This window comes from Lithobates pipiens, unplaced genomic scaffold, assembly GCF_037356315.1.
Source record: "Lithobates pipiens isolate NorthernLeopardFrog02 unplaced genomic scaffold, aLitPip1_a1.2 Scaffold_13, whole genome shotgun sequence".
NCBI classification, from domain to species: Eukaryota; Metazoa; Chordata; class Amphibia; order Anura; family Ranidae; genus Lithobates; species Lithobates pipiens.
The window spans coordinates 342,781,272-342,794,563 of record NW_027507718.1 but is presented as its reverse complement, the minus strand read 5'-3'; the positions used below and the strand labels follow the sequence as shown (position 1 = coordinate 342,794,563).

The 13,292-nt window shown below is 39.6% G+C and overlaps 1 protein-coding gene across 2 annotated transcripts in view; it reads right to left on the bottom strand.

The window, feature by feature from the left end:
* Positions 1-13,292, bottom strand: part of FHDC1 (FH2 domain containing 1) — a 69,398-nt gene that overhangs the window by 8,278 nt on the left and 47,828 nt on the right. For both annotated transcript variants that reach the window (XM_077477055.1, XM_077477056.1), the window contains 5 exons: positions 9,895-9,965; positions 9,690-9,797; positions 7,843-7,913; positions 2,953-3,070; positions 652-816 (listed from right to left, as the gene is read on the bottom strand). In XM_077477055.1, coding sequence (XP_077333181.1) covers positions 652-816; positions 2,953-3,070; positions 7,843-7,913; positions 9,690-9,797; positions 9,895-9,965 — 533 coding nt within the window. The remainder of the gene's footprint in view (positions 1-651; positions 817-2,952; positions 3,071-7,842; positions 7,914-9,689; positions 9,798-9,894; positions 9,966-13,292) is intronic.

Here is a 13,292-nt window from a genome sequence, read left to right as displayed (position 1 = left end):
TGCTGAGAACATGCACTCAACTTCTTTGGTCGACCATGGTGAGGTCTGTTCTGAGTGGAACCTGTCCTGTTAAACCACTGTAGGGTCTAGGCCACTGTGCTGCAGCTCAGTTTCAGGGTCCTGGCAATCTTCTTATAGCCATAGGCCATCTTTATGTAGAGCAACAATCCTTTTTTTTTTGAACTTCCAGTGACCGGTATGAGAGAGTGAGCATGAGAGCAATGACACCAAATTTAACACATCTGCTCCCCATTCACACCTAAGAACTTGTAACGCTAACGAGTCACATGACACCAGGGGGGGGAAATGGCTAATCGGGACCAATTTGGACATTTTCACTTAGGGGTGTACTCACTTTTGTTGCCAGCGGTTTAGACATTAGTGGCTGTGTTTTGAGTTATTTTGAGGGGACAGCAAATGTACACTGTTATACAAGCTGTACACTCACTTTACATTGTGGCAAAGTGTCATTTCTTCAGTGTTGTCACATGAAAAGTTAAAATAAAATATTTACAAACATGTGAGGGGTGTACACACTTGTGAGATACTGTACACATCTGTGTCAGCTTCCACCCTACTTGAGCTCCATTCTGGAGTATAAAAGATGGTACCTTCTGTCAATTTAAAATGTTGATAAGGTAGTTGTCTTACCTTTACTGCTTTGTTGAACTTGTCACAGAAATCCCGAAATATTTGGAAACATTCATCGAGTTTCATGGTTTCTTTGTCTTCACAGAAGAAATCAATAAGGGTGTGACCCTCTTTCTGTAACTCCGCTCTCTGTGTGTCCAGTTCTTTCAGCTCCTTCACTGCAACCTGCAATAATGATATATTAATACCACCCAAGCACACTACTAGTGGTGTGTAAAAGCCTACTTTTAATGACACTACTAAAGGTTGCTGCGCTAAAAAGCTTATTCTCTTCATACAAACTGCTGCAAATGATGCTTGAACAGCATTCAAATAGCCTGTATGGGTTTGGTTGTAGTGGAAATAACATTTAGTGTCATGAAAACTAGAGATGGAAAATGTTCCAATGGGGAAAAATGTTCTGGTGACTACTGTGGATGGGGAACTCCCCCTCACTTTGGGGAGAGTACCTCTCGCTTCCAGTTGCTTCTCCAAGAGTGCAAGTGAAAGAAAATCCCTCCTGCAGGACAAATACAGAAGATGACCTTATGGAAGTTTTAACCCGCATCTCCGCAATGCAAAGCGTAAAAGAAAACATTTTGTGGATATACATAACACTTTAAAAAGGCAGGGTTTCTCAACCAGGTTTCCATGGAACCCCTGCAATGAGCAATATCTGCCTTTTTGATAAGTTCCCACTGACGCCATTGATCTATTTAGCTATAGGTAAGGAGGTCATTTTCCCAATGATAAGATTCGAAAGCATTCCTCCCACTAACAGCATACTAATGGATCATGAGTTGTAGATATAGTCATTTTTTATCAGGGGGTTCTCAGACCGAAAAGTTATTTCAAGGCATCCTCTGTGTTGAAGACTGCTTTAAAGTGCTTAACCACTAGCCGACCAGCACACGACAATGTATGTTGGCACAATGGCATGGTTGGGCAAATGGGCATACAGGTATGTCCCCTTTAAATCACGGCATTGTGGGCTCACGCACACCCGCTGCATGCTCCGTGATCGGGTCTGCGGGTCCCACGGACTCTATGTTCGCCGGGTGCCCGCGAACGTGTCACAGAGCGGAAGAATGGGGAGGTGCCTTTGTAAACAAGGCATTTCCACCTTCTGCCTAGTGACATGACAGGGAGCTACTGCTCCCTGTCATCGGGAGCAGTGATTTCCGTCATGTCAGTGGTAGCCCGTCCCCCCCCCCGCAGTTAGAACACCTCCCTAGGACACACTTAACCCCTTGATCGCACCCTAGTGTTTAACCCCTTCCCTGCCATTTACATAGTAATCGGTGCATTTTTATAGCACTGATCCCTGTATAAACAACAATGGTCCCAAAATGTCAAAAGTATCCGATGTGTCCGCCATAATCTCACAGTCACGATATAAAAAAAAAAAAAAAAAAAGCAGATCGCCATTACTAATAAAAAAATTTTTAATAAAAATGCTATAAATCTATCCCCTATTTTATAGGCTTAACTTTTGCGCAAACCAATCACTGGGGAAAAAAAAAAATGACCAGTTACACTTACCAGTAACTGTGTTTCAGAGAAGTCTTCCAGGACGTCATGCCTACTTCCCACCCGCTCATTTTAGGTGTATTATAATGTACAGAGTTGTGTGGCGTTTATTTTCACCCTCATGCACTGGTGTGGGTCAATACTTTTTCCACAACTGAGGAGCACAGGGAGGGCCGGGGATTTTAACCTCTGATTGATGGTGTTTCCTGTCAGGTGGACCAGTCATCTGTCAGGATGCTGTCCTGGAAGATGACTTGAGAAATTTTTTTTTTTTTTATATATATATATATATATATTTTCTTTTTCTTTAAATTGTCGCGCTCTTTTTGTTTATAGCACAAAAAAAAAAAAAAAAAAAAACAGCTGAGGTGATCAAATACCGCCAAAAGAAAGCTCTATTTGTGGGAAAAAAAAAAAAGAAGACGTAAATTTTGTTTGGGTTCAACGTCGCACGTGAAATTGTCAGTTAAAGCAACGCCGTGCCATAAAAGTGCTCTGGTCAGGAAGGGGGTAAATCCTTCCGGGGCTGAAGTGATTAAGGCGTTATCATTGTAGCTATAAATGCTGGGGAATGTTTTTTATGCTCATTTTGAATGCGCCCCCCCCCCCCCCCCAAAAAAAAAAAAAAAAATAAAAAAAAAAAAAAAAAGTTGCAACCATCACATCTAAGAATTGATCAGATGCAATATAATAAAGGTTTTCTTTTGGGTTTAATACTGCTTTAAACATTACAGTTTCAATTCCAAACAAAAGTGACAGCGCCCAGACGTTAAAGTGTATGCAACTGATTACCTGCAAAAATTCTTCCATTTGTTGCACCAGTTCAGGGTCCTTTTTGATTTGGTCTTTAATGGTTTTTGTTTTTGTAGACAGTGAATGAAATTCCGTTTCCATATTTTCTGTAGATAACCTAAAAAAATAAAAAAAAAATGAAAAAAATAAAATTATTAAAAGCACGGACTAAATCTGTAATAATTAAACACCTGAATCTCAAGCAAAGTCGTGCCTTTTTGTCAAAAGCAAAAAAGTGAAGATAAGTTGGGTGGAAGCAAGTAACCTCACAGAGCTTCTTCCCCCCCCCCCCCCCCCCCCCAACAAAGAAAAAAACGTTCACATGACAAACTTTACAGACAGCAGAGATTAATTGGCACAAAAGCTTAACGTCATCAGATACCCAATCACATCTGTGGCTGTACAATCTGAAGAGCAATGACGTTTTCTCTTTTTAACAAAAACTTTCCAAATCATTTATAGCATTGTCTCCTGACCCATCACCTGTTTCTGGAGTCAAGCAGAATGGACCAATTCAGTAAGGGTACTAATTGCTTAACATATTTCCGTAACTAATAACTAGTGAAATAATGGAATAAGGTCTGCTTCCTGTTAGAACTATGTTGTGTTATTGCAGACAAGAGGACATCAGACTCGACTCGGCACATCTGGCTCTAGCAAATAATAATAGATATAAATGGGTTCTGTATAAAATATATTCTGAACATCTAACCATGATAAAGAAAAGGGGGGGGGGGGGAAATGTCACCAATGGCCAAGGCCTAGACAATGTGGAGGCTTGTATACATACAGAACAGATGTGTGGGAGAAATGGGATTGATGCTTCTCACCATGCCATCGTACACTCCCTCACTATTCGAAGGACTCTGGTTTGCTCACTGCCAGCGTACAAGCTGGGCTTTTGTGCATGAATCAGCCTTTTGACCCTGCTTTCTCTGTCATAGTAACAAGTAAAAGCAGCCCCCAGCAAGCAATGTGGGAAAGCCAAGTGCCTGACACCAGGAGGTTAAATTCTGCTCTTTATTCTACAGGAAAAACTTTATGCGGTGAAATCAAAAGTAGACAGACAATGAGACTCTCCGTTTCATTGCAACGCTGATAAATTAATTTAAAAAATAAATAAATAATAACACACACACACAAACACACACAAACACACACACACACACTAACCACGAGGCTAGGTTGCAAAAAAAAAAAAAAACACAGGTAACCCAACATCAAGGACAATCTATAGATAGTGTCAATAGATAGATCGTGACAATTTCAAAACATAGAAAATAAAAAAATATGATAAAACCAAAACTATAGTCAATATATATTAATAAAAGTGCTCCTTCACAGAATGCGCGCCGGCTGGCACTTCAGACTTTAGGCATTCTAATTGATGGAATACTGCAAGTGCAATATTTTGTTTTTAATCTTCCAATAAACTCAAAAGGTATTTTAAACTATTGGAGCATTTATATATTTTTTTTATATGGTACGGGCATCCTTCTATGGGCTTGAATACCAATGAGTAGATTTGAAGAATAGCAAGCGAGCTTGGGGTCCTTTGGAGATCAGCTGTGACTGCATTACATGCTCTCCCTGATCCTCTGTAATGGGGAATCACGGATATCTGGTAAGAAGTGATACTCACTAAAGTAACTGTTTGGTTCATCAATAATTGAGGATACGCTTCATTTGTGGATGGAAATTTTTTTCTTAAGTTTTGCGGATGTCATATTTTCAGAACCTGTTACACATAGATTTTTTGATCTGTTTGGACTTTGAGCAATAATTTTATTTATATTTTTCACTATTTATAATACTTTTCGTGGTTGACAGATTTTTCACATTGGTACTTTGAGACTGCTGCCTCAATTACCACATTTATACACCTGCTCACTTAGTCTATTCCTATAGATCTGTGAATGGTTTCATTATTGATGTGTTTCATTTATTAAGTTATGGTTTATATTTGTTTAAATTTACAGATTTAGCACAATTCTATTTTTTCTTTTCTTCATATCTGTTGTGAAGTATTATCAGTAGGGGTCTGTATCTATATATATCTACCTATATTATAACATTAACTTAGCATTATATAGTTCATCTCTGTACAAAATATATGCTTGCATATTTATAAACAAGTCTCATGGTTCAATTGGTCTTTTAGCATAGGGAGTTTTTTTAATATGGATTAAAAGTTGTTTATTTTTATGCAAAAGCAATAGTTATCGCTACTTTACGGAAGGCATGATGATCCAATGAGTCACCCGTCACCACGGTAACATGCAAACAAGCTAGTGCCGAAAACCCCCGCTAGTCACTAGACTCCTTTCCCTTGAAAAAGTCACATGATCGGTGACGCAACGCGTCAACAGGAATTGGTGACATGTTCATTCGGTGTCTCAATCACACGGTTGTAACGGTGAGGAGGAGAGCAGTGTCTCCCCGATTAGCCTTATACAATACAAGATGATGCAACATGTAAGTGAGATATCGCTCTATGACCCTGGTGTAATTACATTGTTGCACGATGAAAGACTTTCTTTTCACAAGTCATTCTAAAAGATGGCTGGACCATCTTTAAAACATTATTTAGAGATTTGCATGATCAAAGGGGGGTCTCCTAAGGAAATGGTTGGACCATCTTAAATTTTTTTTTTTATTATCTCTATTTTTTTTTTTTTTTTGATTCAATGTTTGAAATTGTCACCATCAATTATTTTTTATTTAATTATGCACATTTCACTTTATGCACATTATACACAGAGCAAGCGCTCCATTGTTCAGGGAATTTTACACCTTCATGCTGGAGATAATCTGAATGGTGCAGCTGCTCTGTGTTTCACCGTATTAGTCTTTATACATATAGCAGCACTTCAGTATTTTCACATATAATGGAATTTTTATATTGTCCCAGCCTGCTCTGGGCCAAACACAGGATTCAGTCAGGTAGGTATTCCCATCTGATGGATGCACCCAGGTAAAGATGAACACAAAAAAACAATGGCAGTATTCCTCTCTTGCTTAGCATATGCACACAAGACATCCATTATTCTCTACAGATGAACCAGGCACATGTGCAACATTTTCGATCAGGCTGGTGCTGCTGCAGGGAGATTAATAATGTATAGCAGAAAGGCTAGGAAAAAACTAGGAGTAATTACGTATTTGGCACTGCAGAGTATGGAATGAAATGGCCAGAAAGGGATCACACTGACACAGTTGGCCAGCTTAAAGATGTACTGCAAATTATGCAAGCAAGAATCCCTGTGTTTACTACATATATGCAAGGGTTAATGTCAAATCCTCAGATGGATACTGTCCAAGATCTGTTCTCAACCTGCGTTCACACTGATGCAAATTTACAGCGGGTTTCATGCGTTTAGGAACACAAAGATTTGCAGGTTCTGAAAAAAGCATAGTATTCTATAGCTTTGGTTCACATCTATGCGTTGCCAATTTGGTGCAAGAAAAAAAAAAAAAAAAAAGGTCCTGTGCGTGCGATGCAAATTCCTATGGTGCAGTGTGAATTTTATCAAGTGCACTTGCAGTAAACTCGCAGCACACAGCTCACATCTGTTCACAGTCTGACTCATGAAATTTGTGGTGAATCCGCACCTGTCCACCTCAAAACGCAAGGCAAAAATCGCACCTCACACAAGACAAAAAAAAAAACTGATCAAATTTGCAGTACATCGCATTGTAGTAGTGTGAACCTAGGCTGAGTATTAAATTTGAAGCGTAGCATAGAGGTGACATTGTATGCTTAACAAAACACATAACCCCATCTAGCATTATTCACCTCCTCACTAATTTGAATGAAAGACTGATGGAGAAAGCTCATAAAAGCTAGTTAGTCATTCAAAAGCAAGACGACTACAGACATATTTTCTAAGTCCATGTCCTCAACATGTAATAAAATACCTGCCTAGCATATGGACACTAAGTAAAATTCTACACCAGAGCCAGCCAGTGCCTACAAGCACTTTTAAAAAAACGAAATTCTCTGTATTTGGTAGCCATAGAATGCTCAAGGCCCAATGTAAAGACTAATGGAAAATCTGTTCTCTAGGGGTGGCAACAAGTGTTCTTGCGGTAAGTGCTGAAAAATATGCACGTTACTTGCTAGGCTTACAGGCCACTTTTTGAATTTAGAAAAGGGAATAAAATATGGAACCACATGAGCAATGATTGTTATCAGAGTTGTATATCGCCACCTTTAAAATACCCAATATATAAAACAAATTCTCTGGGTTACATTTCCTAAAATACAGAAGGGTCCAAACTGCATAAACATAACCCCCACAATGGGATTTTGTGTTGGGTTTAATGCATGTATACACATTGGCTCATACGACCTTAAATGAATGTGAGAAAGTATGACTGCTCAGAGTTTAGTCTTAGGCAAGGTTGTGTGTACAATATAAACAAGACATTGCCATGAAACAAACCTGGATCTTCTTAGGTGTCAAAGTCACGGGCACAATCAGCCTGTCCCCGTGTGCACGTTTCAGCACACAAGGACTACACACTGATTTTATTGCAGCCGACGCCTGTCACCACACATGGTAAACAGGAGACTGGTATTTTGCTTTGCCATATGTACAAACAATAGAAATCTCATTTCCTCCAGGGCTATGTTGCCATGTACAGAGCATATGAGAGCAACTCGCAGGATGTATTCAGTGCATAAAAATATCACACACAGAATTTCCGTGGGACTGACATTTGGTCTGTCCTCCTTTATATGGCACAAATAGACATGTCAGATATCCCAGTGCGGAGCTCTCTACATCAATACAGGTTCCCAAGTTGGACCCCTAATAATGCTGGGCCCTGAAAGGACATTCTGACTTAATACAATTAAGCAATGTAATTTCAGTGTACTGTTATTACCTGGCTGCTCCATTAACATGCGGCAGCTTCTCCGAGAAGGTCAGTAGAGCAGCGTCTTTTTTCTGGGCTTCCTGGAATACATAGAAAACATGTTAATGGGCATTGTTGAATGCTTTACAGCAGGGGTCTCAAACTGGCGGCCCTCCAGCTGTTGCTAAACTACAAGTCCCATGAGGCATTGCAAGGCTGAAAGTTACAAGTGTGACTGCCACAGGCAGAGGCATTATGGGACTTGTAGTTTTGCAACAGCTGGAGGGCCGCCAGTTTGAGACCCCTGCTTTACAGCCACAAATAAAAAAAGTAGTTTATTAGAATTACCAGAAACATTAAAATACACCAACATCCTATGAACGCTGACAGGTGGCTCAGGGGTAACAATGGTTGCCTTGCAGAATTGGGGCTCTGGGAATGATTCTAGACATGATGCATGAAGCAAAGCACTAGGTGCAGTTTGCATTAGCAACCAAATCAGAAACCATCTTAAGGTTATTGCCCAGCCAAAACTTTTTTTTTTTTTTACAATATGCATAGAGCCAGGAAATGTAAAACCCTCTGTCAGGGTTTTACTGGTCTGTTTAGTGCTCTGTTATAAAGCTTTACATTTATTCATGCTCTGGAAATGAGTGCATCTCCAACTGCAACATAGACTAAGCCTTTTTTTTTTTTTTTTGTTTATATTGCTTTCTGTGTCTGTTACAGATACTCCCTTAAAAGTGTTATGAATTCCATACTCTGCCCAGGACCCTGCATTCACTATACCAGGTCTCCCACAGTACACAGAACATGGAAATGCAATTATTTTAGTAAATATAAACTGCTAAACATCTCATCTTAATAGCAGTCTTATAATTTCTGTCCGGCCAAGCACTGGTTAAAGCTTGTAGGGGGAGTTTTCATTCTCCTGACTGTCCTATGAGGCTCTATGACCCCTGAACCTTTGTCTGGACAGTGCCGATTGGCCCTGTGCTGATTGCATGCACCCTCCCAAAAAAAAAACAAAAAAAAAAACAAAGACCCGCTTTTTACACAATAACCCCTTAGGTTCCACAGCAAGTATAACAAGCATGTTTTACTGCAAATACAGACTGCCTTTACTGTTGCGAGTTTAGTAACACTTTAATTCCTGTAAGCTCTGGATAGCAGTAAATCTGACAGGGGATCTACCCCTGGGTATAATGCTAGTAAAAAATAAATAAACAATAAATGGTTTTGGATGGACATGTGCTTGATTATAAAAATGGACTATTGTTAAAAAGCGATTTCTGAGGGTTGCTGCACATTTTGTCCTCCCCAAATCTGATCAGTAAACTTCCCATGGCTGCCTCTTGCCTTTGGCCTAACAGCACTTGTGGCATCTTTTCCATTTATTGTGCACATCAGTATAGATGAATACCTCCCTATTTTTTGAGATGGGAACAAGGGACACCTATTAGCAAAATTATGTAGGCATTGGTCACACCCTGCCACGCCCCCTTAAAAAAGGAGAATTAGACAAAAAATGGTTAAAAAGTGCTTTTTTACCACTACTATTCCTTTATACTGGTTTTTGAAATTTTACAAAAACGCAGCAATTTAGAATTTGGATAAAAGATTTAGCATAGTGGAACACTTTTTCAAATCTAAAAAATGCATTTTATATACAACTATATAGATCAGACCAAAATGAGGGACAAATGAGGAAGAAAGAGGGGCAGAGGAGAGGGGCAGTTTTCCAACTGAGACACTCCCTCGAAATCAGGGACAGTTGTAAGCTATGCCAAAGATGCATAACACGTGGGTAGTAGCAGCCTCCCAGCAAACCATATACAAGAGTTTAAGAGAGAAAAGTGAACATAGTGTATACATACCAAAACCACAAAATGTAACAGATTCATTCCAGGTTTATTCGCCTTTGTGTCTGCAAGCCTAAGCAACGATGACAGTTTAAAGCCAACAGCATTTCCAGCATAACCCCCCTGCAGAACAAAGCAAATGTAAAAAGTCATTAAACTAGATATGTAAATAGAAGAGATTTAAGGAGATGCAAGGTGCAGCAGGAGACGTCATCCTTACCGCATTCATAATGTTCCCAGCCTGCAGCACCAAGTACAAAATGGAATGCAGCTGCTCACATGACATCAGCTCTGAAAAAAAAAAAAAAAAAAAAAAAAAAAAAAAAAAAAGGACACAATTTACTATGGAATGCTCAGAACAAGGTGTAAATGCAAAATCTAATTTTCCACATGTATTCAATTCTCATAACACGTAAAACATGGTGTATTGCATGGTGCAGTGACCCCACCTAAAAATACACCACTAAAGAACAGCACAAACATTGTAGTATTAGAAGTGGCCGACACTTCTGTCTACATGCATCTGTACAAGCCTGTGTAATAGAACACCTCTCACTACCGTGGTAACTGTAATATATCCTCTACTTATTATTCATGATTGAAAGAGCAATACAATGCTTTTTTTTTTTTTTTAAAGGATGCTCTAAAAAAAAAATGTTTTACAAGGCTGTAGCTACGGACGGCATTATTTTACATTTAATCATCTATCAGGTTTCTAATGACAGCTCTCAAAAAACACAAAAGAGAATAATTTCACTATTCTTTCACAAACTATAAATTTTAAAGTTCATACATGCCCTTTAAGATAGGCAAGTATCGATGACAATTCTTTGGCCTGCTTTGCATTGAATTTCTGTGAAAGAGGCAAATCCTATTGAGGTGGGTTGGCATGCAAAAGGCAGAGTTTTGCAGAGCATGTTTGAGCAGCTCTGCACTGATATGCTAAAGGCAGCACTCAGCAACACCCTCGTACACAAGTTTTAAATGCCAACCTAAACCAGCAGGGTCAGCACGAACAATCCCAAGTACTTGCAAGTCAGGTCCTAGGTACCCAGAAAGCCCTAGTGCAGTGATGGCAAACCTTGGCACCCCAGATGTTTTGGAACTACATTTCCCATGATGCTCATGCACTTTGCAGTGTAGTTGAGCTTCATGGGAAATGTAGTTCCAAAACACCTGGGGTGCCAAGGTTCGCCATCACTGCCCTAGTGCTACTTACATCCTAGGAAGAAAGGGAATATCAGACTACATGTGGGCAGAAGCTTGGCCCTATCCCTTTTCATTTTTAAAGCTTCATTAATGTGTCATTACCAAGTCGGGCAGCTGCACTTGTTCATAGTGAAGATTAGGAGATAATTTTGGAGCATGGATGCCCACCACTAGCTATCAACCCAAGAAGCAAGTGTATATCAGAACACCCAGGAATACCTGGAACTTTGAAAGCTTACATTGAGGAAGGTCCAAACAGTGGCAGCTGTGTGCCGACTTCATGTTTATAAAAAAAAAGATTGAGTACTTTCAACTGCAGCTGCAACCGATGAGTCCACCCCACCATTCATTTTTCTCCAGTCATCAAAATTCTTAGTGGCTTAAGGCTTTAATTTGGCTATAAAAAATTCTACAACTTCACTTCTCATAATACTCATGAATGTCAGGTAAAGTTATTACTCATCAGATCAGGTGTGTAATTAATGTTTAAACCCAAAGGGAGTCCACACAAAATTTTTGGCCTCTACAATTCCTGAAAGCAGTACTGTACAACTTTAAAGCTCCTTAAAAATACATTTAAAAAGAGAAAAGACTTTAAAGGCAAGAAATATTATTGTAAGACAAATGTATTAACAAAAAAAAAAAAATATTTTTTTTGTATTCGTCTATGTACATAGGAAGCAGCCTTTAATGTTTTTTTTTTTTTTTTAAGGCTAGAAAAGGGCAGACATTCTGCCTGTGTGTATGTCGGTCTGGCCGGGTTCTGTCGGACGTGCATGAAAAATCAGCATCTGACCAACTCCCAATCAGCGCTCTCCCAATGTCAGAACACATCAGCTCAGCAGGGGAGATCCCTCTACTAACCTTGCATGGTTAGTACAGTGTCTCCAACCGGAGAGGAGTTTTTTTTTTGCTCAACCCTTGGGTTTCAGAAAATCTAAATGTATACTCAATTTATACACACATGTATGAGTGATCAAAATAATGCCTTCCCTTATTGGAGGTCTCAGTCCAAGGTTTGATTCCAATGAAAGGGTGCCTCAGAGGAAAGTAAGCATCTTTTACGTGTTTTGTAACCAACTCATAGCGCTCAGGAATTATTGGTCACTTAATAAAATTAAACCATTCTACCCAATTTACTAATGAAAGCATACTTTAATGTGATTGTAAAGGCCAACTTTAAAAAGCATGCACAGAAACTCCCTTGTGTCCCCCTACCAGAACTACTGGCTCCTCCCCCAAGGGCTTGCTATGGGAGCACTCGTGCATGCTTGCTCCTGAGCACCACTCTGGGTGTCCAAAATACATAGAGTGGGGCTTGCCCACACCCCCCGCTCCCTTGTCAATAGCTGTGATGGACAGCAGCAGGAGCAAATGCCTCCCCCGCTGCTGTATCTGAGCCAATGAGAGGGCTCTGCTCTCAACCACATCAATTGGTCGAGATCAGGCCAAGGTAAGTATAGAATGCAGCAAGGTATTAAAAAAAAAAAAAAAAATAAATAAAAAAAAAAAGACACCACCACCCTACCTTTAAAACCACTTTAAGTTTGTCTGTAGAAGGTTTACACACTGTATTGTTACGTTTATAGAAATAAAATATATGCCGCACTTATTTATAGCATGTAACCTATATAACCAGAAGAATGATTCAGATTTTGTCTATCCTCCCAAATTACACACCCTAACAAAATGTGGGTCAAGCCCCTTCAATGATCCTAAATGATCCCTTCCAAAGATGTTGCAGCACCGAGAGCTGTAATTAATGGACACCTTGTACAAAGGGTGTGCTTTAACATTTACAAATGAGAACTAGATCCTTCTGACTAGAAAGATATTTAAAAGATACTGTACAAAGTAAAGTTAAAAATACATACTCAGCTAACAGGCACCCACACATTGAAGCAATACTTCAGATATATAGTGCTTTAAGTGACTGTGGTTATTTAGAGCAATGTTTCTCAACTCCAGTCCTCAAGGCGCCCCAACCGGTCATGTTTTTAGGATTGCCCCAGATGAAAACAGCTGTGGTAATTACTAAGGCAGTGAAACTGATCAAATCACCAGTGCAAAATAATGGAGAGCCTGAAAACATGACCTGTTGGGGCGCCTTGAGGACTGGAGTTGAGAAACACCGATTTAGAGGGTGACAAAAAAGGGTGCAACCTCTCAAAGCTTGGCTTCTTGGATCTCAAATTCTGTATCTTATGACTAAAGATGTAGGTTGCAGTGCGATGCTACCCTGCAGTCATATTCTAACATTGGTTAAAAAAAAACGAAAAAAAAAAAACACCAATGATCATGTACAAGCTGGACTCCTAGCCCAACTTGGGCAGCCAAATTTATAACAAAATTTGGCTAAGCACGATATAGCCAGATGTGCTTGATCATTTGGCATCCAAGCCAAACTTC